The sequence below is a fragment of the Brassica napus genome, chromosome A7 (assembly GCF_020379485.1).
Source record: "Brassica napus cultivar Da-Ae chromosome A7, Da-Ae, whole genome shotgun sequence".
Classification (NCBI taxonomy): Eukaryota; Viridiplantae; Streptophyta; class Magnoliopsida; order Brassicales; family Brassicaceae; genus Brassica; species Brassica napus.
The window spans coordinates 2,335,980-2,361,024 of record NC_063440.1 but is presented as its reverse complement, the minus strand read 5'-3'; the positions used below and the strand labels follow the sequence as shown (position 1 = coordinate 2,361,024).

The 25,045-nt window shown below is 35.9% G+C and overlaps 2 protein-coding genes, 1 long non-coding RNA gene and 2 pseudogenes across 3 annotated transcripts; all 5 read right to left on the bottom strand.

Moving 5' to 3' along the window:
• Positions 1-5,549: 5,549 nt before the first annotated feature.
• LOC106455018 lies at positions 5,550-7,066 on the bottom strand. Its single transcript, XR_001290109.3, has 3 exons — positions 6,503-7,066; positions 6,263-6,327; positions 5,550-6,123 (listed from the first exon to the last, which is right to left on the bottom strand). It is a non-coding gene; the product is annotated as an uncharacterized LOC106455018 (long non-coding RNA).
• A 1,682-nt stretch (positions 7,067-8,748) lies between these two features.
• Positions 8,749-9,967, bottom strand: LOC106448570 (annotated as a pseudogene).
• A 397-nt stretch (positions 9,968-10,364) lies between these two features.
• LOC125576702 lies at positions 10,365-13,144 on the bottom strand (annotated as a pseudogene).
• Positions 13,145-14,653: 1,509 nt separating this feature from the next.
• LOC106453785 (putative F-box protein At1g47765) lies at positions 14,654-18,624 on the bottom strand. The gene is made up of 2 exons (XM_048737282.1): positions 17,252-18,624; positions 14,654-15,395 (listed from the first exon to the last, which is right to left on the bottom strand). The coding sequence occupies exons 1-2, from the start codon at positions 18,126-18,128 to the stop codon at positions 15,115-15,117; spliced, it is 1,158 nt and encodes a 385-aa protein (XP_048593239.1). The 5' UTR covers positions 18,129-18,624; the 3' UTR covers positions 14,654-15,114.
• Positions 18,625-18,763: 139 nt separating this feature from the next.
• Positions 18,764-22,349, bottom strand: LOC106451681 (serine/threonine-protein kinase STY8). The gene is made up of 16 exons (XM_013893640.3): positions 21,992-22,349; positions 21,641-21,755; positions 21,494-21,573; positions 21,312-21,422; positions 21,185-21,239; positions 20,936-21,046; positions 20,815-20,865; positions 20,568-20,740; positions 20,370-20,477; positions 20,115-20,188; positions 19,860-20,035; positions 19,667-19,762; positions 19,516-19,596; positions 19,377-19,430; positions 19,166-19,300; positions 18,764-19,067 (listed from the first exon to the last, which is right to left on the bottom strand). Exons 1-16 carry the CDS (start codon positions 22,192-22,194, stop codon positions 18,987-18,989), a joined length of 1,704 nt encoding a protein of 567 aa, XP_013749094.2. The 5' UTR covers positions 22,195-22,349; the 3' UTR covers positions 18,764-18,986.
• Positions 22,350-25,045: the final 2,696 nt, after the last annotated feature.

The following is a 25,045-nucleotide window of genomic DNA, read 5'->3' as shown; positions in this document are numbered from 1 at the left end:
ATATAATAGTAATATTATAAAGTATTTTAAGGCTAAAAATAAGAATAATTATAATTTAGTAAGATAGATATTAAAACAAGAAAACTGATTAGACGTTAGTCTTGATCATATTATCCAAGACCCGAAAATCAAACTGGAACCAAAATGAATAAAAAAAACTGAAACCAAAACCATACCAAAATTTTCAAAAACCTGAACGATTACTATTTCTATAACCCAAAACCTGAAAATAAAACCAGAACCGAAAGGGTATCCAAATATTAAAAATATAATAAAATATTAATTATCATAATATATAGTACTTCCTCTGTTTCATATTAAGTGTCGTTGTAGAAAAATATTTTTGTTACAAAATTAGTGTCGTTTTTGACTTTCAATGCAAAATTCATTAATTTTATTCATCAATTTATTTTTCTATTGGTTGAAATATGGTTAAGTGTATAAGTAATTGTATTTTTATATAGAAAATATACAAAATTAATTGTTTCCTTAATCTGTGTGCACAAACCCAAAACAACACTTAAAATAAAACGAAGAGAGTTTATAATATAAAATAACCAAAACCCTTAATTACCCAAACAACCCTTTTTGGATTTATGGGATTCATTCGGGTTTTCAAATTTTTTTCGAGATTTCTTTAAACATGAATCAAACTCAAACTATTTCTAATTCGGTTCTACTTCGGGTTTAAAAAAAATATAAACGCAAACCGAACCCGTCACTACTCGAACTGATCCGATCCGAAAAATGTCTGATTCTTAAACGGGTCCTAAACACCCCAACCCGAACAACCTTAAAACTTAATAACCCGCATGCCTTGCACTGTGAGTCGTAAAAATATATCTACTTGAAATATTTTATACTTCCCTCCCCTTGTTATAAAACTTGGCCAATTGGTCAGTGCCGGTACTAGCATTTTATAGGCTGGAAGCAAAAATAACATTTTGGGCCTATAAATTGACACATGAAGAATACCCGAATTCATGACCTCTGCAATGAGCATTTTAACCAAAACACAAGACCAAATCGAAAACTTCGGTAATCATGATGAGAAGAATGGGAGATGGAGATGGAAATCGTGGTTGGTTAGGTCGAAACTGAAGGGGATTAGGATTTTAAGGCTAGAAAACATGCCAGGTCGGTTTGGGTTGGTGGATTTGAATAGTGAATAGTTGGATTAGTAATTAAATAGTACTTATTAGGTTTCAAGATCTTTTTACCCTATTTTTGATTTATTTTAAATAAAAAAGTGGGTCTATTTTGGAATTTTTGTTTCTCCTGTGGTCCATTCCATAAAATGATCCAGAAAAATGAATATAATATTATCATTATGCCCCTCGTAAAAATTTAAAGGGCAAAAAAGATGTTTTGGGCTTCGAACTCAAATCTTTAGGACTTACGATAGGTACGCGACCACCAGACCACATTTGTTCATTGGTTTTGCTGGTGTAAGTTACATTTTATATATAACTGTATTCGAAAAATTAAAGAAAGAGCCTTAAAAGTAATCGCTGGTTAATCCCCGCTTTTCCTATTAGGCGCTACGCCCAATCAGAATACATGGAGAAAGCCTAGCGAGTTTCCGAACAAGACGTACGTCTAATCACTACTAAAACTTTGAGGGTTTTCTTATGTTTTCAACCAGAGAATATAAGAGTTAAGAGAATGTAGGTTCACAAATATAAGGCAAAGGGTTGATTGAATAAGGTTATTGGGAAATGGGAATGCAATGGTCACCCCCTTAGTTTAAAATTGCGCATGGCAAGGTGAGGCAACATGTGTCTCGTCTCTCGCCTTGCGCTATGGCAACACAAAGAGAGCGCTTTGTGTATGAAAGCAAAGAAAGGCATGCATAAACATAGGAGAAGAATGCCAAATGTCAAAACTTTGAATTCACGTGAAAGGGAAAAGAACAATAGCTACAAACCGTAACATTAAACTTAGACCATCTCCAACAATAGATCCACCATTAGAGTTCTAAATCAATTTTTTAACTGAAAATAATTAAATTAAAATTTTTAGATATTTGTTTAATTTTAGCTCCTCCAATGGTAGAACCAATTAAAGGTTCTAAATTTCAAAAAATTGAAAATTTGTAATAAGACATTTGATTACTTGCATCACACTCTATAATACAAAAAAAACTTATAATTATTGAATTACATAAAATTTAAATTAACTTGACAAAGAACTTCTTTTTTTTTAAATACCACCTCTCACAAAATGACATCTATCATTTAGAAGTGGATCCAAAACCTCCAATTGTAGAACCATATCTATCTAAATTATGTCTTTTTGATTTAAATTTAATCACATAAATACTTAGATACATCAGTTAGAAGTGCCTTGGATACTCCTTTGGACATGCTCTTAGGGTATGTTTTCTTAGTGTTTGTTATTTGGTTTAGTGGTATAATTTTGACAAACCAATTCGGTTTGACTCAAAATCAGTAAGGCGTCGCTTTATGCATCTTGAACTTTAGAAACAAAGCGTAGAAACTAGAAAGCACTCGCTTTGTGTATGTGGCCACGCTGAGCTGATGAGAACATCGCCAAACCTCGCCTAGCCAGGGCCGGCTTAATATATAGAAGGGCCCTTGGGCAAAAAAATTTTTAAGGCCCCTATAGTAAGTTAATTTTTTAACGTTGGTAAAAATTCCCTGAAATTTCGACTCGAGCATCAAACATGTATATTCTCTTTGATAATTTAACTAGAAAAAATTGTGATACATCGTTTTAATACTGTTTAAATCTAAATCAGATATGCTAATTAAATAATTAGGGCCCCTAATATTGTAAGATCTGGAAAGTATGATCTGGAAAGTTTCAGAAAAAAAAAGAAAAAAGGAAGAGTTAATCATCTGGATGACTGGATCATGGGTATTATTCGAAAGAAAGAAAACCGGTGTAATTCATGAGCACGTTGTTTTTACACAATACTAGATCCTTTTTCCGCGCTATGCGCGGATAATATATTTAATTTTCTTATGTTTATAATTTTTTATTTATATGAAAATTTTCACATTTTAATTTTATTTAACTAATTTTTGAAATTTAAAATATTTTTTCTGTGAATATCTTTATTATTTTATATGTAAACCATCGGTTTTTATGTATAGTTTAGTTTTACAATTTTCATCATTATAGCATGAAAATAATATTATTGTCAAATATGTTTCTATTATAACTAACAAAAAATAGTAACACAATTAACTAATTAAATAACTTTTAGCATAACTGTATACTATAAATTATGTAAATCATATTTTGAATGTATTTTACTAACTCTTGCTTTCTGTGTATTTTTTTTTGGAACACACTTTTAAATTTTTTTTATTATGAACGTATATTACTAAGTCTTGCTCTGTGTGTATATTTTTTTGTTTTACTTTGCATTGTTTTTTATTGCATTATTCTTTAATTACAGAGAATTGCTTTCTAATATTAAAAAATGCATACGTTATTATAGTTTAAAAATGGTATAAGAGGTGGGCTCTAGTGTTTTGTTTGGTATAGTCGTAGTGGTCTAGAATAGAGAATAAAAGTTTCATATATTGTTGATGAAGGAAAAACCATATAATGTGTGGTTTTATTGGATAAAGTAGAAACATAGAATTATACGTGATCAATTTTATTATAATGAACGTATAAGAGCGGCTGTTAATGCAAGGTATTCGTGTTTTGTATGGTTATGTGAGGTAGGATTTACTATGTAAACATGCAGTTGTGCATTTTGTTAACCTGAATACGGAAGTTTACGTTAACCCTGACTTTCCCTATATATTAATTGAGAATCTCTTAAAAAATAAGAACCTTAAGTTTGTATTAATTAAAAAAAACCTCATCTTATGTGGCAGTTGTGTATGCCTACTAAATCCTATTTAAAATAATTCTAGAGCACCTTATATAAACCATAGTTTTAAAATATAACGTTGGTCGCATATTTCCCTTACAATATTCTGTAATACAGAAACTTGCATTATCTATTAAATACTATTCTGTAATACAGAAACTTGCATTATCTTTCTCGAAAACTTGCTAGGCACTCATAATATCTTTCTCATAAAATATATAATGTATTCTATATAAGAAATTAAGAAGCATATGGGAAGTTCATTGTGATTACAACTACCAAAAATTGAATAACCTAGAAAAATATATTGCTCCTTGACTTCCAACGGCCGCTTTTAGCCTTGCGTGTGACTTGGAACCACTCAATCCATGTGGAAGATCAAGGCGAAGATCATATAACTTTAGAAACAATATTCTTTTGCAGGTGGTCTTACTACTGAGATGGTCCTAATCGATTCAATTGGGAGTGTTATGATATGTGGACATCTATTTCTTATATAGATTGCTTCAAACATATAGAATGTCCTCAAATTTTATTTGATCCCAAAATTCCAGAGATACAATACTTCAAGTCAATGTAAGCATAATTCCATATGATTTGCTTATGACATATCCTATGAAGAATAAAAAGTATTAACACGGGTCATTGCTGATCTATATATTTACAATTTTACATTATTACAACATTTTTGTTACGGCGTTTTGTTCTTGCGGTTCGAGAGTTAGAGATTTTTAGTTTACTTTATATTTTGGAACAATCATTTTATGCTTCATTTGGGATGATTTATTTTTAAAGTTGTCATACTTATATTTTTCGTATTTTATTTAGAAATAGCCTTTTAAATCGTAATAAACTTATATTTTAAATTCTTTAGAAAATATGGTATGCACTGAATAATTGGGATACAATGCCAAAGCTAGTGGACAACTTATAGAATTTTCGTATTGTTTAACCGTGTATAATAAGAGAATGTTGTATGTGTTGTTTAATGACAACTCTTATTAGCAATCGCTCAGTGTACCAAAGGCTCCTTACATAAATTGAAGCGCAAGTGTCTATTGCATCTATTAACCTAATTCAGTTTTGAGATTAAATTTGATAAGAAGAAGAATATGTTTGATGGAAAAAAGTATAAGGTTTTTGTGTCATAAGTTTTTAGGCCCAAACTGATCGGTCCATGATATAATACTTATTGTTTAGGTCCACAATTTATAATAATTATGGATTCGGTCCATCCGGCAGAACTTATATTATAACAACAAAAAATATAATTATATATGTGTAAAAAAGTTAATCAAATGTTAAAAATAAAATTTTTAATACTATATTTTTAAATATTTGTCAAATTAATTCACCCTGCGCACGGAATAGTTAATATCCTAGGGGTTGACAGTTTGATAACTTTGAAACTCTCACTCACAAGGGTGTTCGGATTTAATTACGATAACTATCTTAATGCGCAAGCTCGGTTTTTGTTTATAGTTTTTTTTAGCCGATAACATTAACACACTGTATTTAAAATTTTTTTTTTGATAGGCTGTGCTTAATGCCACCTAGATTTTGATATGATGATAACTTAATAGTTCTTTTTGTGGTGCATACGTTGGCATGCCAATGTTTATCTCTGCCTGTGTTGCTTTTATTCAATCTATATATGTGATTTGTGATAACATATAAACTTTATTACTCCTCCAAATGATCTAAAACATTTCACAACCAAGAAGGTTGGCAAGGCTTTTAAAACAAAAATATCGTACAGTTTTAGAAGAGTTATTCAGAGATGTAAGGTGTAGCTAAAACAACAAATCTTATTCAGATGCAGTTTAAATTGTAAGAAGAGTGGATAAGTCCAGCCTTTTGACTTCTGAGTACAGAATCATACTTTCATTATTTGCTTGCAGCTAAAAGCAAAAATCATCTCGTAGACAACTGAAGAACAGACTTTCTCTTTTTTTTTTCAGAATCACCTTCTTGCGTTTGGAAATATCCTCTTCTCTCCTCCGTGCTCTTGTAGTGCTTCCTCCACAAACCGCTATGTCACTTTATCAAATCAAGGTAGTTGTTGCTGCTGCTTTCAGTGAGCAACGATGATGAAACATCTTCAAGCAGATGAATCAATAGGGTGGAAGGTTTACCAAGTGTAACAGATAAGTGGAGAGGTTCACTGAGTCATATACGACAGAAGCGGTGGCCATGGAAACTTTTTTTCAGATCTTCGACACTGGTGTAGCTCTAACACGTCATCCATTTTCTCTTTTTTATCTGGCCCACTAACAATAAGTAAAAAAAAAATGATCATCTTGTAGTCTTTACAATCACAAGATAACAAAAAAGGACACCTTTGATCCATAAATTAGATAACTTTCTTGTGTTCAGAACCAGAAAGAGTAGAGAGCTGAGAAATATTACCAACGTTACAGTCTGTGACTCACAGCCCAAAGCGTAAAAGTTGACACCATCCTCTCCCAAGTTCTCTGTTCAAAAATAAATTTAAAAAGTAAGTATTTTTTTGTAACTCTTAAAGTGAGTATTTTGATACGTTGAGTTCCAAACAATTAGACGAAACACAATGAATGAAAGCATGATATTAAGATTTATATTTATATAGTAGAGACAGAGGTGATGAAAAAAGAGAAGCCAAGGAGGAACCTGGATAATGGGTTTGCCTAGGGTTTTCATGTGCGCTTGCGTATGAATCAAGAGGAAGGGTAACAGGCAGTGATAATTCTGATGATCCGCCTCCGGAATTTTTTGGATCAGAGTCAGATAGCTCTTCCGCCAATCGAAGCTGCAATAGCCGTCCCGATCTAATCCACGAAGGACTTTGTCTTTCTAGGATGAAGAAGACCAAACAGATTAATTAATTAATTGGCGTCTTCTGGTGAGATTGTCACTTGACAGAAAGGGTTGGAAGATTTCTCTAAATCTGTAATGGTGATTACTGGATTTGATATGTAAAGTTTCAGTTTTTACGATGAGGTTATATAAGAAGGAATAACTGAATTGTTAGGATTCTGAAGCATTAATGATCCAAAGAGTTAAGAAGGGGGAGATGTAGAGGTAGAAGAAGATTCACTGCTCCATGGAAACCGAAAGGGTCACTTTGATTTCTCAGAGGAGACTGAACCGACTGAAACCTACTCTACATGGAAGAGGAAGATAACGAAGAGAGGCTTTGGTTGTATATATTTATAATTGGACCACTGGTTTTGTACATAAACAAACATAAAAGTTAGTAAACCAGCCCAGCCCATTCCATAAATCAATATCCAAGAAAATCACAACCTGTCATAAGTCAACAATACACGCGGAACCAAAACGCAAAACACAAACACACGGTGACATGCTCGACTGTGGACGAAGCCCACACTGTGAAGCCTGTCTGACGTGTCTAATTAAATGCTTCTGATTGGCTGATTTTTTTGAGGACGTGGCAGCATGACCATTGAGTATATTGTGCTTTTAGTATAGTATAGATTATTATCCTTGGTCAAATTAACAAAAGAAGCATTTGGTCTTACCTAGGTTTAAAAGCTCTGTTTCTCCATACCTGCGCATTGATATACAGCATATCATTTCTGACAGCTGTTAGTGAAAAGATGATATATATTCCATGACGCAGTTTATGGTTAAGTAGAGTTAGGAGATGGATTATATCCCTCCACAAGGCCCATCGAATAACAGACCTTAGCCCGTGTGAGTTCGACTACTTTAGTCGACTTAACGGCCGAAGGCGTCGGCTCGACCTCAGAGTGCTTTTAGTCGATCAACTGAGCCGAATACACATATCCGGCTTAGAGAGAATAGTGCTGAGGCCCGCGTACTCGGCCTTGCACGTCAGGGCCCAAAGGACGCCAACTATTAGGGCATCACAAACAAGAGACCTATAAGAAGGAGGAAGGAGAGAAGATAAGGGGACTTTTGGACAACTTACACACCAAGCAGCTAGATCTAGGGTTCCTGAATCATCTCTTTGATCTTGTTGCTTTAACTTTTGAGCTTGTCTCCTTACTTCCCGATCACTCTTGTAACCCCTTTTATTGGATTCTAATAAAAACGTCTTTAGTCACCCCATCTCTAAGTTCATCATTCTAATCGACTGAATCCTGTACAAACAATAGAGCAAATTTCGTGAACATTTAGTATAGACCGGTGTAAACCCTTTGACCCCCAAGAAACCATCTCCTGGTGGTTGTTGGGATACATAATGGCTGAAGAATTTTCGGCTATAATATGCGTATTATGTTAGGTTCAAATATGATCGGTGACGAAAAGGATTTGGTCTTGGCATCTAAATGCTGGATGGATTAAACTTCAAAAGGTGCAAGCGTAATGTTCCCTTTGTGCAATTCGTGTTTTATACTCTTTCTGTTTTCTTAAATTGCAAAGAAAAGGTAATGAAACTGGTTGAGATAAAATCAAAGTAACGGCCGATGCATGTATAGCATCTAATGTTGACATCAGCCTTGGTTATGTTGTATTAATGAGCTTTGATGTCAGATATGAAAAGTTCAAGTTCAATATGATAAAACTACCATCGGACTTTGATGGGGATTTGCCGATAACTTATAAGGGAAGGCTAGCTTGTTTTAATGATTTTGATGATCATACAAGATTCTGGATTTTGGAGGATGCACAGAAACACAAGTGGTCGAGTCGAGACTTTCTTTCAACTTTTGGTGATTGTAATCCGCGTATGGAATCTGATTTGAACCTAAGTGGTTCCACACATGCTGGTGAATTAATCTATGTACCAGATGACTTTAGCCAATCGCTTTATATTTTATTATGTGATCCGGTCAAAAACAGCTGGAGAAGATTTGAATTTAAAGTATCGGTAGAGGAAAAATATGTCTGTTATGGAGGAGAAGGAGAAGGAGAAGGAGAAGGAGAAGGAGAAGGAGAAGGAGAAGGAGAAGATGATGATGATGATGATGAACACCGACCTATTTATAGGCTCCATTATTTCCCAAATCACATTGATAGTCAAATGTCTTTGTAACAATTTGATATCCCCCTTTAGTCAATTATTAAATCTTTCTGTTTTCTTAAATTGCAAAGAAAAGGTAATGAAACTGGTTGAGATAAAATCAAAGTAACGACTCTGAAAAATATAATTTAAACACGAAGTTGCATACGAGTGTCATTCAAAAGAACAAGAAAACCAGCAGAAAATTGTTTTGTTTTACTAAAGATTTAATAATTGACTAAAGGGGGATATCAAATTGTTACAAAGACATTTGACTATCAATGTGATTTGGGAAATAATGGAGCCTATAAATAGGTCGATGTTCATCATCATCATCATCATCTTCTCCTTCTCCTTCTCCTTCTCCTTCTCCTTCTCCTTCTCCTCCATAACAGACAGATTTTTCCTCTACCGATACTTTAAATTCAAATCTTCTCCAGCTGTTTTTGACCGGATCACATAATAAAATATAAAGCGATTGGCTAAAGTCATCTGGTACATAGATTAATTCACCAGCATGTGTGGAACCACTTAGGTTCAAATCAGATTCCATACGCGGATTACAATCACCAAAAGTTGAAAGAAAGTCTCGACTCGACCACTTGTGTTTCTGTGCATCCTCCAAAATCCAGAATCTTGTATGATCATCAAAATCATTAAAACAAGCTAGCCTTCCCTTATAAGTTATCGGCAAATCCCCATCAAAGTCCGATGGTAGTTTTATCATATTGAACTTGAACTTTTCATATCTGACATCAAAGCTCATTAATACAACATAACCAAGGCTGATGTCAACATTAGATGCTATACATGCATCGGCCAACTTTATACATGTTAGAACGATGCTTATGATTTGTTTTGACAGTTCTCCATGATTCTTGAGCTGATCCCAATGTAAAAACTCGAAATACATAGCAGGTTCTGTTATAGGGAATGCACACTACTTTGTGTTTCCGTTCAACAGGATCATACCCTAAAAACAGTTTTACAGTGTTCCAGTGCTTACAGGGCCTGGGTATAGTTGGTAAAGTTATGAACTGTCTTGTGCTAGGGTTCCAAACTATCGGCTCTTTTAAAGCAAAGCAGATCAAGCCATGGACAGATTCCGTAGATGGGTGATCAAAAATTTGTGGGAGTTTCGTCATATGATGATGATCAAAAGACAGAGAAGAAGAGTAGGACCTGTTCGAGTTCTGATTATGATGTGGAATAGATGAAACAAACAAGTCGTTATGTTTTTGGAAACAAAGTAGAAGGCGCGGCCGTGGGAAAGATGGATGGGAGGTGATTGATAACCAAAGCTTGGACACACAACTAAACCTAGCCACAGATTTCTCAGGCAGCCTTGAGAGTATCTCTATGGTTAGGTCTGTAGGAATGTATTGTATTCTTTTTTCGTATTTTGTTATTCTCTGCTTCTTTTCTTTCGGCTCCATATTTCACTCAAAACCCTAATTTGATTATAAGAAACCCTTGTATATATATAAGGCCAGCGCTGGGCCAGATTATATTATATAATAAGCCAATATATAAGAGAGTGAATGAGTGGTGTGATATTGCTTTATCACTGAATCAGACTAGTAACGGGGCTTTCTGAAGGCCGCTTGTAAGAATACAAGACAGAGCTTGTCCTTGTCGGCAGGGGTCTTCATCTCCAACCTGCTTGTTTTCAACACCACAACATCCTATCCTGCTCTCAGAAATCTGAAGTGTTTTTTTTACTTCTGAGTGAAAATATTAAAAAGCAATGAAATCAAGAAAACTTATAAGCACCACAAATTATACCAATGCCACCCTCTGCAGCACTCTGTGTACAGTACAGCCAACTGCATCCCACCAATCAACTCCGACCAAAAGACTCCACTAGAGATGACATACATACGTCCTAGCAGTCGCCCGCTCCCACGGAAGAACACAAATGATTATCAACATTGCACAGTCCTTGGCAGCATCATGCCATACAGAAGCCGAGCAACAGCTCGTTGGAGAAAATGCGGGTGCAGAGATTGCCCAACCGACATTTATTTGATAGTTTTCAACGGGTGAAAAAGATATGAACTCCACCACCAAGAAAAGCAACCGCAATTTCACCACCATGAGCAGAACTACAACTCTTAACAACTTCAACTTAACTTAGTTAGCTTACAAACCAACTAGTTCCTCTTATTCTTCTTCTTGTGTAACTTCTAGTTCTTCTTTGACTTTCTTCCTCCTTGTTCTTCCCGCTTCTTCTTCATTATTTGTTTCTTGCGGTTCAAGTCTTCTTCTTTTCTTTTGCACCTTCGTTTCCTGTGCTTCTTCTTCTTCTTCTAAGGATACAATTCCAACAGATACCCGGACAGTTTGGGTGGGGACCTGTCCACCAAAATTCCACTTGATTCCCAGCGCTGTACATTCCAACCTTCATCTGGATCATATGGGGACATGAACTGCCCTGCGAACGTAGGTTACAAATAAGAATCTTGGAAACATTATATGCAGATGCATTGTATAACAACTCAATGTAATAACAGAAAATGTATTATTAAATCAGTATGAGGCTCAGAGAAAAATGTGGACTGGTACTGGGACCAATGAAGCAACAGCAAAAGCAGTAATAAACCACTTTGGTGCAGTGCCTCCTTGATTAGAAGGCCACTGGGACCTATGAAGTTGAACGGAGCCGGATGAGAAAACAGAGCATACACAGAGAAAGATGGGCCACCGAGCTGCAACAAATGTTCAAGAGTCAGATCCTTCCACCGGAAGTGGTGGTGGTGAAAACAATACTGCTCTTCTCATCTCTTGTATCTTGATCTTGTCACATATAGGGCATGTAAAAAAACTCACAGTTAAGTGCATAGTTCAAATATATCAATATAAGTAGGATACAAGAGATGAGAAGAAGAAAACGCACTTCCGGAGCTCTGTGAGAGAAAATTGACTTTGCATTTGTACCACAACTTGGCTTGGAGGACAACCACCTATACTGATTTTCGGAAAACAAACACAGCCAGAATAAACTAGAACAGCAATAGGTCGAGCCAAAACAATATTATATTAGTCCTTCGCAACATATAATGTGCAATGGCAGTCTCAACCATTATTCATTCCTTATGTGTTCATGCTAATCATCCACGAAAAGATAATCTTCACTTTAAGCAATCCGTGTTTATACTCTCTTTTATCTTTTACATACAAAGAACTGGTAATGAAAGGGGATAGATAGAGTCAAAGTAAAGACTCAGAAAAATATATTATAAAAAAAAACATAAAGTTGGCATAAGAATATCATTCAAAGGAAAAAAAAAAACAACAGCAAATTGTTACAAAGACATTTGACTATCAATGTGACCTGTTAGTTTGAAACTCCGATCTATGTCACCAAAATGTTGAAAAAAGTCTTGTCTCGACCATCTGTGTTTCTGTGCATCCTCTAAAATCCATAATATTCTATGATTGATTCTATAATTTGTTCTGTGAATTATTTCACTAAAATAAGCCAACCTTCCCTTATATATTATCAGCTTGTCCCCATAAAATTCCGAAGGTAGTTTTATCATATCGAAATTTTCAGATCCGACATCGAAGCTCATTACAACATAACCACGGCTCTGATGACGATTATATGCTATATAATATATCACACCCTCGATGCATCGCCCATATGCATACATGCCAGAATGATGCTTATGGTTAACTTTGATCGTTCTCCATGATTCCTGAGCTGATCCCAGTGTAAAAATTCGGCACACGTAACAAATCCTTTTATATGGAATGCACACTACTTTGTGTTTACATTCAACGGGATCATACCCTAACAGCAGTGTTGTCTTTTTCCAGTCCTTACAGGGCCTTGGTATAGTTGGTAAAGTTATGAACTTTCTCGTGCTAGGGTTCCATACTATGGGCTTTTTTTAATTCAAAGCAGATCACGCCATGGACAGATTCCGTAGATGGGTAGTGAATAAAATCTAGTGGGATTTTCATCGTATGATGATAATCAATAGACAGAGAAGAAGAGTAGGACCTGGTGGAGTTCTGAGTGTGCTGTCGTAATAGTTTTGGAAACAGAGTACAAGGCGCGGCCGTGGGAAAGATGGGTCGGTGGTGATTGATAACCAAAGCTTGGACACACAACTAAACCTCGCAACAGATTTCTCAGGCAGCCTTGAGAGTATCTCTATGGTTAGGTCGGTAGGAATGTATTGTATTCTTCTTTTTTTGTAGTTTGTTTTCTTCTTCTTTTCTTTTAGCTCCATATTTGCTCAAAACCCTAATTTGATAATAAGAGACCCTTGTATTAGTAGTGTGTATATATATATAAATAACCTTAGACAGTCTTAAACTCATATCTCGAATAATGTTTGTGGATGGAGCCTCTTGAAAACGTTTCAACAATGAAAAATCAGATGTATACTTGGTCGACAAGGAATGTGAGATTCTGATGTTCATCGCTTTCTCGGTTATGGGTTATGAGTTCTACGGATGACTGCAAAACTATATCTACTTGGACGAGAAATGAATATCAGATTCAGGTGTTCAAGCTAAGACACGATAGTTGTACCATAAGAAACACGAGAACTGAGCAGAGAGTTGTTTCCAAATGTTTCTTCATATCGCATACCAATACTTTACCATCTCCATCGTCGGCTTCTTGTGTCTCAGTGTTGTCCTCTTGTGCTTCTTGTAGTTTAAGTTTAAGCTCTGGACATGATGCAACGAAGTGACCTACTTTGTCACATCTAAAACATGTGATTTTAGATGCATCTCGTGTGTCTTTTCCTCCATAATATCTTCCTCTACCTCTTCCTCTACAGTAGAAACGTCCACCTCCACGGCCTCTGTATCTCCAATCTCCATTATAGTCTCGGTTTTGTTGTCCATAGCTTTTATTCGACTGACCAGATTGAGCTTCCATATTTGCATACATCAACTTTGATTGATCGTCCCTAGTTTCTTCATCTTCTGTAATGCGTTCTTCATACGCCTTCAAACGGCCAACAATCTCTTCAAAGGTTGTCGTGTTAAGGTCTAATACATGTTCTAGAGAAGCTACTATATGGATATATTTCTTCCGAGACAGGCTTTTCAAAAACTTCTTGACAAGTTTCGGTCCGTCTATGTTGGATCCTAAAGCCGCTGACTTTGATGAGATTTCAGATAGTTTCCCATTAAAGTCAATCTATGCTCTCGGTCTCTTTCATCTTAAGACGATCGAACTTGCCATTAATTTTTGCAGTCTCGCTTCTTTAACTCTCGCTCTGCTCCCATATGTCTGGTTTTAATGGCTTCCCACACCTATTTAGATGTATCCAAATCCCCGACTTGCAAAACCAGGGTTTCGGGTATGGATTGGAATAATAAAGCCGTGGCTACATCGTTCTTCTCGGTATCTTCTTCAATAACCTCCCAAACCTTATGATCTTGTAATGCAATCTTCATTCGGATGGACCAAACGGTATAGTTGGTCGCGTTAAGCATGGGACACTGGAAGGTCGAGGAGCCTCCTCTCTCTTTAGGGCATTCCGCAATTGCCACAATATCACTCATGATGTTTCTCTTTAGTGGCTCTGATACCAAATATAGTTCTCAAACTGTCTCAGGATCACGATTGCAAACTCTCTCAATAAGAACAGTTCTTATTAACCTCTCTTAAGGAAGCTCTCTAACACAATCATATTTCTCACACGTTATGCAACATCTATGCATATCCTTATATAGCTATCTAATTATCCTAAACTCATTAGGTATAACACAACTCAATATTTCTTAATCCTTTTAGTAAACTCAATCTCAGTAGGATTATGATAGCTTCTATCTCAAGCTATCTCAAGCTTACTTCAATAGGCTATATGCTTACCATGTTAGGTTCATATATGAGGTGAGGTGATCGGGTTTGTATGACATCTAAAAGCTTGAGGTTCAAACTTAAAAAAGGTGTCAACATAATGTTTTTTTTTGGGTGCAAATGTTAAGAGATTCAACATAATGTCACTTAAAGCAATTCGTGTTTATACTCTCTTTTACATACAGAGAACTGGTAATGAAATGGGATAGAATCAAAGTAAAGACTCCAAAAAAAAAATATTTATAAAAATCATGAAGTTGCATACGAGTGTCATTCCAAGGAAAAACGGAAAAGCAGATTGTAACAAAGACACTTGACTATCAATGTGAATCACAATGAACTGGTAATGAAACGGGATATATAGAATCAAAGTAGAGGCTCAGAAAAATATATTATAAGAAAATCATAAAGTTGGCATAAGAATATCATTCAAAGGAAAAAGAAAACAGCAGCAAATTGTTACTAAGATATTTGACTATCAATGTGATTCGGAAAAGCAAGGAGCGCATACATAGGTCGGTGTTCATCATCTTGTTTTTCCTCTTCTTCTTCAACAACTCCATTATGGACAGATACCTCGTCTGCTATTCCTTTAAATTCAAATTTTCTCCAGCTGTTTCTCACCGGATCACATAATAAAATATAAGACGATTGGCTAGTCATTTCCGGTACATAAATAAACTCACCAGCATGAGTAAAACCTTTTAGTTTGAAACTCCAAGCATCTAAGTCACCAAAAGGTTCTAGAGGTCTACGCCAAGGGGATCCCCTATCACCCTATCTATTTGTCCTGGCTTTAGAGGTTTTCTCCCAGATGCTGAGAGTCAAATACTTTGATGGGAGCATTGGTTATCACCCGTACACAACAGATCTTTCTTTAACCCACCTAGCTTTTGCGGACGACATAATGATCTTCTTTGATGGATGTAAGGAATCCTTAACCAATATCACTGAAACATTAGAAGCGTTTGCAGATTGGTCTGGACTGAGAATGAATGCGGCTAAAACAGAGCTTTTTACGGCGGGACTGAACCAAGCAGAAACTATGGAGCTCTCGGCTCTTGGTTACAACATTGGTTCACTTCCAATAAGATATTTGGACCTGCCACTAATGCACAGGAAACTCAGGATCACAGATTACCGACCTTTGCTAGACAAGATTGCAAGATGTTTTGATATGTGGTCGTCGAAGGCTTTATCTTTTGCAGGTCGGAAAGAGCTCATTGCCTCAGTTATCTATGGCTCTATAAATTTCTGGACGTCAGCTTTTATTCTCCCCAAAGGATGTATAAAAAAGATTGAAGGGATGTGCTCATGTTTCCTGTGGGGAGGTAAAACTAACTCTCGGTATTTGGCTAAGGTTTCTTGGAGTACTGTCTGTCTTCCCAAAGCTGAGGGTGGTCTGGGATTTCGGGACTTTGGTTTGTGGAACAAAACTTTGTGTCTAAAGCTTATATGGCGCCTTCTTGTCCCCTCTGATTCTCTCTGGGCAAGTTGGATTCGATGCTACAGGCTGCAAGAGAATTGTTTGTGGAGGATTGATGAGAATCAGGCCTCTTCTTGGACATGGAAGGCTATCTTGCGCCTGCGGGGTTTGGCCTCTCAATTCATCAAAGCCAAGCTCGGTAATGGTGAAAAAATCAGGTTTTGGAGTGATAATTGGACCCCTTATGGTTCCCTCTTGACTTACTTTGGTGAAAGGGGGCCAAGCCAGCTCCAAATTCCTATCTCTGCAACAGTATCTGATACTTGTACCAGCTCTGGGTGGATCATGAGGGGGGCACGTTCAAATGAAGCAGAAGTATTGCAGACCTATCTTACAACCATCGAAAATCCTCGTTTGTCGTCTGTGGAAGATTGTTATGTCTGGTCTTTGCAGGGAGAGGAGTTTAATACTTTTCAAATTAAAATTGCTTGGGAGGGTATCAGAAACAGGGGACAGACCCAAGCTTGGACACGTAACGTTTGGTTCAGTGGTGCTGTCCCGAGACATGCGTTTACATTTTGGGTTGCAAGCCAAGACCGTCTCCCTACGAGAGCTCGTCTTGCCAGTTGGGGTATGAACACCCCGACAACATGCTGTCTTTGTGATTCTTTCATTGAAAACAGGGACCACCTCTTCTTGCGATGTGAAGTAAGTGAGCAAATCTGGGAGCGTATACTGACAAGGCTAGGCCACAGTGGTCTGCACTTCCACACCTGGACAGCCTTCTCGGATTGGATAAGCATTAGGAACACGATTTCCTCTAGGACCCTCAAACGCCTTGCTTCGCAAGCCGTTATCTACAGCATCTGGAGGGAGCGGAACAACAGACTCCACGCCAGTACATCCTCTACTTCAGCAATAATATGCAAGCAAATTGATCGCTTCATCAGAGATGTTATCCTCGGCCATAGGAAAGACAAACGTTTCAACGGTTTAATGCAGTCGTGGCTGAGATTTGAGTAATTGGTTGTTAGTTTAACCAATTCATGTGCAGGCTCACCTTGTTTTATCTTTTTTGCCAAGGCTGATCCTGCTTAAGCTCTAACCTTTTTGTAAATTTACAAACTCGCGCATATATTATATGAATTCACTTTTTGGCAAAAAAAAAGTCACCAAAAGGTAAAAGAAAGTCTTGTCCCGACCAGTTGTGTTTCTCTGCATCCTTCAAAATCCATAATCTTATATGCGTTATTCCATAATGTATTTCCCTACATAAACCCAACCTTCCCTTATATGTTATCAGCACGTCCCAGTCAGAGTTCGAAGGTAGTCTTATCATATCAAACTTTTCAGATCTGACATCGAAGCTCATTACAACTCTATCGTCCCCCTCAAGACTAGATGCTAGATAATATATCACACCCTCGATGCATTGCCCATAGGTATAACCGGTAGGACGATGCCGACAATTAGTTTTGACCGTTCTCCATGATTCTTGAGATGATCCCAATGTAAAAACTCGGCACACATAACAAGTCCTTTTGTAGGGAACGCACACTAGTTTGTGTTTACCTTCAATGGGATCATACCCTAAAAAGAGTTCTACTTTGTTCCAGTCCTTACATGGCGTGGGTATAGCTGGTAAAGTTATGGACTGTCTCGTGCTAGGGTTCCAAACTATAGGATTATTTAAAACAAAGCAGATCAAGCCAGATGTGGATTGGTAGCGATCAAAATGTAGTGGGAGTTTCGTCATATGATGATGATCAAAAGACAGAGAAGAAGAGTAGGACCTGTTCGAGTTCGGATTATGATGTGGAATAGATGAAACAAACAAGTCATTATGTTTTTGGAAGCAGAGTAGAAGGCGCGACCGTGGAAAAGATGGGTCCGAGGTGATTGATGACCAAAGCTTGGACACACAACTAAACCTAGCCACAGATTTCTCAGGCAGCCTTGAGAGTATCTCTATGGTTAGGTCTGTAGGAATCGATTGTATTCTGCTTTTTTTGCAGTTTGTCTTCCTCTTCTTCTTTTCTTTTGGCTCCATAGTTACTCAAAACCCTAATTTGATCATAAGAGATCGACCCTTGTATATAATCAAACCTAAAAAAAAAAAAAAAAAAAAAGGGCCAAAACACTAAAACTCTAAACCCTAATTTACGTAGAAAAGGAAACACACCATAACCCTTAGAAAGTCCTAAACACATCTCTCGTATGATGTTTGTGGATGGAGTCTCGTGAAAACGTTTCAACGATGAGAAATAAGATGTATACTTGGTCGACAAGGAATGTGTGATTCAGATGTTCATCGGTTTGTCGGTTATGGTTCATGAGTTCTACGGATGACTCCAAATGTTTCTATAAAATCTCATACCATACTTTACCATCTCCATCAAACTCATTGGAAAACCGCTCTTCTCCAGCTAATAAATGTCTCCGTGCTTAATTAAAGTTACTAATAAACCAATAAACAGTGTTGTGTGTAGTCAAAAGAAGTCGTCATTACGTTAGTCATCCCTATATGTTAGTTTGACTCGTATGGCCATGAACACGAGTTTGCTGCTGTTGGTCAAGCTCAAGTAGGGTGCGTCAGTGGCAGACATGAGTGGAAAAGTACGTAACAACCAAAACAATATGCTCATTAAAAAAGAAATACTCTGTTCACTAGATAAAGAAAAATGATTTTGTCAAATGAATACCCATAGCTTCTTTATCATTATAAAAAGTGCCAAAAGGTTTTTCTAAGTAGAAAGGAATCCTAAAAGGAGAAAACACTCTCTTAAGGTCAAAACTCCCCCATCAGCCAGCCCACACCAACCAACTAAAAGAAACAAGAAAAAAACTGTACAAGTCAAAATATGTAAGAGAGTGAATGAGTGAGAGCTATATCACTATATCAGATGAACTAGTAACGAGGCTTTCGGAAGGCCGCTTGTAAGAAACCAAGACAGTGCTTGTCCTTATCTGCAGGGTCTTCATCTCCAACCTGCTTGTTTTCACCACCACCACATCGTGCTCTCAGAAATCTCGCCTCTAAAAGGTTTTTTTTTTTTACTCGGATCATCATCACGGTACGACGTTTACCTCAATCATTATCTGTTGAAGCATTTCTATGATTTCCTCAAACTCTGGTCTGTCTTTTGGGTCTTGGTTCCAGCATCTCTGTAGAAGTCCCTTCACTTTTGGGTGTGTCTTCTTTGGTATCTTCGGTCTAAGCCCCTGAAAAAAAAAAAGAATTCAATTTAGCCTCTGAAACATTCTAAATGCAAAGACGTTCTTAAAATAAATACAGTACCTTCTGAACAACGCCAACAGCCGCTTGTAGTGGAGTCAAGTAAGCATATGGGATCTGTTTCCATTTACAATTTAGCCAGAGTTATCTTTAGTTAGCATGAAGACCAATTCGGAGAAAGACTTGTAAGCAAAACTCTTACATGACCAGTCAAAAGTTCCCATATCACTATCCCATAACTGAACACATCTGCTTTGTGACTGTACGGTTTGTGTTCAATCACCTGGATCTCAGAAGTATATTGTCAAAGTGAGTGAGGTGAGAGATTAAACAGAGAGTTATGGACTTTATACCTCCGGAGCCATCCATCGATATGTCCCTGTTTCAGCTGTCATCACCCCTGATTCAATCTGTACTCTGGCAACTCCAAAATCAGCAACCTTGACAAGCTGCTCAGAAAATAAACCCAAATTTAAGAACTCCAGAGAGAGAGAGAAAATCTGTTGCTTCTACATGAAGCATAACCAGAGAGAGAACAAATCTTACTCCGAATTCATCCATGAGCAGATTTGCAGTCTTAAGGTCCCTGTGGATGATATTGTTTTGATGCAGATAGCACACTCCTTTTGCAACATCAACTGCAACTTTAAGCAATGTTTGAATCTTGAAAGCGAATTTCTGCTTGTGAAGAAAATCATAAATGCTCCCCCGAGCCATAAACTCTGTCACAAAAGATAATAGACTCAAATGAGACATGTCTTTGTGAATTACTACTCAAATTCGCATCTACTGATATCGTACCAGTCACAATACAGAGGGTCGGAGATAGTGTGCATGCACCCAAAAACTGAACAATGTTTTTGTGTCGGATTTTCCTAAAAGACAGTAAATATATATCAGTCACAGAGAACACTAATGAAGCATGCATGTTGGCCAGCGCAAACATGACTACAACTTTCTTTTCTACATCATACGAGCTTAAAACATGACTACAACTTGAATACCAGCGCAAACTACTATGCATTCCACATCATGATTCAAATTAATTGCACTGACCTCATGATATAGACTTCTTGAGAAAATTCTCTAAGCATCTCCGCGTTTACACGCTCAGGCTTGAGAAATTTGATAGCAACCTCCTGACTGCAATAAGTGCCTCTATGCCTGCGTAGGAATCATTAACATATTAAAGTCACTTCTGGATAAAAACTTAAACGCCTTTTAGAACAAATCTTACAAAACAATAACACTCACAGATCCCCATATGAACCAGATGCCACTTTCTTTTCAATTTGGAGCTGTTTCACGTCAATTTCCCACTCGTCAGTTCCATCTGTGGGTATCTCAATGCAGGCGGGTATCATGTAGTTGTTTGAATTGTCACGCTCAAAGAAAGAAATAGCCTTCTGTCTTGAACCAAGTTGATCCTGTAGAACACAGCCAACGGAAAACATAGGTACAGCCTCCAAAATCAATCTTAGAATCAGGATAGAGAAAATACCTTAAGCTTCAGTATCTCCTTGCCTAATGCATCCTTTAGACCATCTGTTTCCTATAATAACTTACAAAGTCATTCACTAAGTAACAAGTAGCATGATGCTCCAAGAAAGTTAAAATCATACCTCGTGAGACCAACCATCAACAACAAAGACATCCAAAGAAAAACCATCCACAGTGGAGAAAGCATGAGCCTCTTGAATGTTCAATCCAAGCTCACTAAGCAGGGAAGTAAGCTGAAACAGAAAACCATCTCTGACTCAAATTATCACCCAAAAAAACAAAACGGAAGATGCAGCCATCGTCTACATGACAATCTATAACAAAGCATCAAGATCATGGCAAAAGGTGATGTTAAACAAAGCACCACTAACCTGACTAAGGAGTTTAGGCTTATCGATGGTAGAAAAGGTAATCTCATGCATCGGTCTGCAAGATAGTAGGCAAAGCAAGTTAGGAATCTATGTACAAAAAAGACAAAACTTAACAAAGAAACCTCACCGAGTAGCCAATGTTGCATTAACAGAACTATCATCATCTTCAACAATTTTACTCCCCTGAGTAATAGCCTCAAAATTAGTAGAGGAGCCAAAAGTCGGAGTTGCAAGAATCCTTTTAAACAATAAGAAAGCGCACGGTTAGATTGAAGAGGAGGAGCCAATAGTTTTAAGATGGATCTTTACCCCTTCCCGTGTGGTTTGCTAGAGCTTTGAGCATCATCCTCCAACGCAGGGTCAGAGTCAGCAGAGTTTCTCGGAGAAACCTGCAACAAAAGAGAAGGGAATCAACACAAAGAACACTTGTTTTAGCTAAAATCTTTTTAATAGTACCTGTACATCACGAACTTCAAACACAGGTCTAGTTGCAGGATCCTCCGCAAGTTTCAGCAATCTCTGATGCGTGAGAACATCTTCCGCCCTCTCAACTTTAACATCGAGAGCATACCTGGGAGAGATAGCAAGCAATGACGATACTAACAAACCAAAAGATTACATTCACTTGATTTTTCTTGGATCAAGAGACACGTGGCAGGAAAAAGATTATCGCTGTCGATGAACATATATAAACACGTGGCAAGATACTACACCCAAAGAGACTCTTCCAATTGATCAAACTCAGAGATGACAAAACCCTAAAGGAACAGTCGAAATCAATGTAGAAGAAGAAGAAGAAAGGGTTACCGAGCAGGAAGGCGATTGAAATGGTGCCAGAGTTGATCCTCGAAATCAGGGAGAGAGGCTTCTTGGTAGCTAGATTCTTGGAGTCGCTGTAAGACTTCACCGAAGACGTCGAGCTTCATGCGGTAGTGTCTAGGGTTCTCATGGGACGGAGAAGCCACGACGGCTCTGCTTCCGGAACTCTCCGACTCGTCTGTGTTCTTCATCGGTGCCACTAAATCCACGACGGAGGATCGAGAAAAGCGAAACCTTCCGAAATCTAAAAGAAGATTGATCCAAGATTCAGGTTGAGAGAGAGAGAGAGAGAGAGCGACTGAAACAATCTTCAGATATTCTTATTTATAGGCCCGCCGAAACAGAGAGGAGGAGGAGGAGGAAAGAGATTAGAGAGCGAGCGAGATTGGCGTTACCGTGTGCTTTACACGTAGGATATAACCACGTCATTAAGTGGGGACCACTTGTTTGTGACGTGGGTCACAGGACGTTACTTCCCACTTGTGTGTGTGTGGGGGACCACCAGTATCCTCTCTCTGGATACTGTTGCTTTTTAGTATTGTTTTTGAATTTTTTTAAAAAAATTCTTACTTATCAGAAAAAGAGAAATTTGCCTCCGTAACTATACAAAAAACATAAATACAATATCTAACCAAACACATCTTCTCTTCTCATTTCTCTTCATATCTCTCTCTAACTTCTCACTACAAATCTAATTATCTTCTTTTTTGTTATTTGGCAAAGAAACCCTTAGAAAATACAACTCGATATTGGAAGTTTTATGATTATTATAGCACAGACGTCAGATGATATAATTTGTACTAGATTTTGATCCGCACATCCGTGCGGATAACATTTCATTTATAAGTTTAAATTTTTATATTATTTTTATATAATAATTTATGATAATATATTGTTTCATTTTAAAAATAACTAAATAGATGATATATAGTTCTAAATATTAAAATTTAACATATGTTAACAATTTTATTTTTTGTAAAAATTATTACATAATTTATGAATATTAATCATTTTAAAAAGTGAATGATATTTTAGTCACTTTAAATGGTGAATAATATTTTATTTATTTATCTTACTGAAAGTTTTTTTTCAAAATATATTGGTTTACCAATTCAACATAATTTTAATATGTTTGCAAAAAAAAAAAATTTTAATATGTAATTCATTAATTACTTATATTTTAATATAATGTAGAATATACTTATAAAAAATATAAAATTAGCAAAAAAACATTATTTTTTATAATAAAATTGTAATTAAAATTAATTTATAATAATATTATACTACTAATTTCGAAATTAATCAGTGCATTAATTAAAAGAATATTTAAATTTTTAAAAAGATTTTGTTAAATTTTTTCTCAACAGATTTTGTTATTCCTAAAACTAAAATTGAAATTTATAGTTAAAATGAATTTGTTATTAATATCCTTATAATTATTTAGAAATGTTATACATTAAATAAACTAATGTAAACAATAAAAAAATTTATTTGAATATATGGACCTAGACTTCTAGGATGACTATTTTGTAGTAGATAAAAATGGTACTTCTCTTTTAATAGAGAAGATTTAAAAATTCTAATGTAAACTAGCACTTTACATTTATAAAAGACTTTTTAGATTTGTAAAAAGAGATCGTATTAATCGAGCTTCATCATACACTTGTATCGCTTTTGTGGAACTGATTCAACATATATCCCAACTAGTTGAAGACGGATATTTGAATTTTCCTTGAAAATAAATGAAATAGTGTCACTGTACAATAAAATAAAACTAAAATGTGCGTTCATGTCAATCTTTGAAACACAAGTGAAATGTTATATGTTATAATAGCACATGGAACATGTGTCAGTTTAAAGGCTTCTTTAACAGTTCCAGTGACCTAACGCAACTGTGCTCACTTTCTCATATATTTTTTTGTCATTGCCATCAATGTGCTATCTCTGCGGGTTTAATAATGTAGGGGAGATAGGCTTCCACCCAAACTGCTTGTCTTAAACCAGTAAATCAGGTTTGGCCATCATATGCAAAATCATTTATAGTTATGATAAGAAGCAACAAACCGTCGCTCATATGCTCTCTCAGTTTTGGGAGTTGCAGTTCCCATCAAATCTAGCTTTGACGACTAAAAGCCTGACTCGCTTGGACTATGAACCATTTATTGAAAAAATTCAGATCATGATTAGTCTCCTTCTACCAGTCCTTTTCAACCCATTAAATCAAATCAGTAATCTAAAACACCACCAACTTTCTAGCGTGCAGCTTTCAGGTTTTGGTCATCGTTTACGAGCTTATAATTAGTCAAAAACAACTACGTGGAGGTGGAGCATGTATTAGACCTTGAGTTAACTTGAGTTGGTTGTCCACGTTTTTTTTTCTTTTTCTAAGGAAATTTATCAACTTTTGAAACATGGCAATTGTCCAACATTTACTGTTGCATACAACTATTTATTTGCTAATAAATAAATAAATATTTTCAATAGTTATATACATCAATTTATTTGTTTGTCAGCTTCATTATAAATTTTTTTATTTCTATTCAATTACATAAAATGAACCTTTTATAATTTAAATTGTTAATTTTTGGTAATTAAAATTTACATCCATAAATTTATTTTATAATAAGAGTTTTTTGTTATTATATATGTATATTTAGATATTTATTAATTTTAATAGATTTAAATTTTCTCTAATCTATTTTAATTATTATATTAGTAATAGCTTTTATTATTTTTGTATTTATAATTTTTATTAATTTTAAAAAAATAATTACTACAATTTACAAAGTACAAGCATTACCAATCAATTTTATTAATTGTTAAATTCTTATCTCTTATACATATTCAAAGTAATATTTTTTATTCAATAATAAATTATTTTAAATTAGTTTAATATTTTATTTTTCTTTAATAAATACTTCATTATTTATATGTTTATACATTAATTATTTTATTTAAAGCGTTACCGCAATTCATACTTCAAAAAAGCTACGAGTCAATATTTTTAATAAAATAGTAACTCTTATTTTACTGCAAACTTAC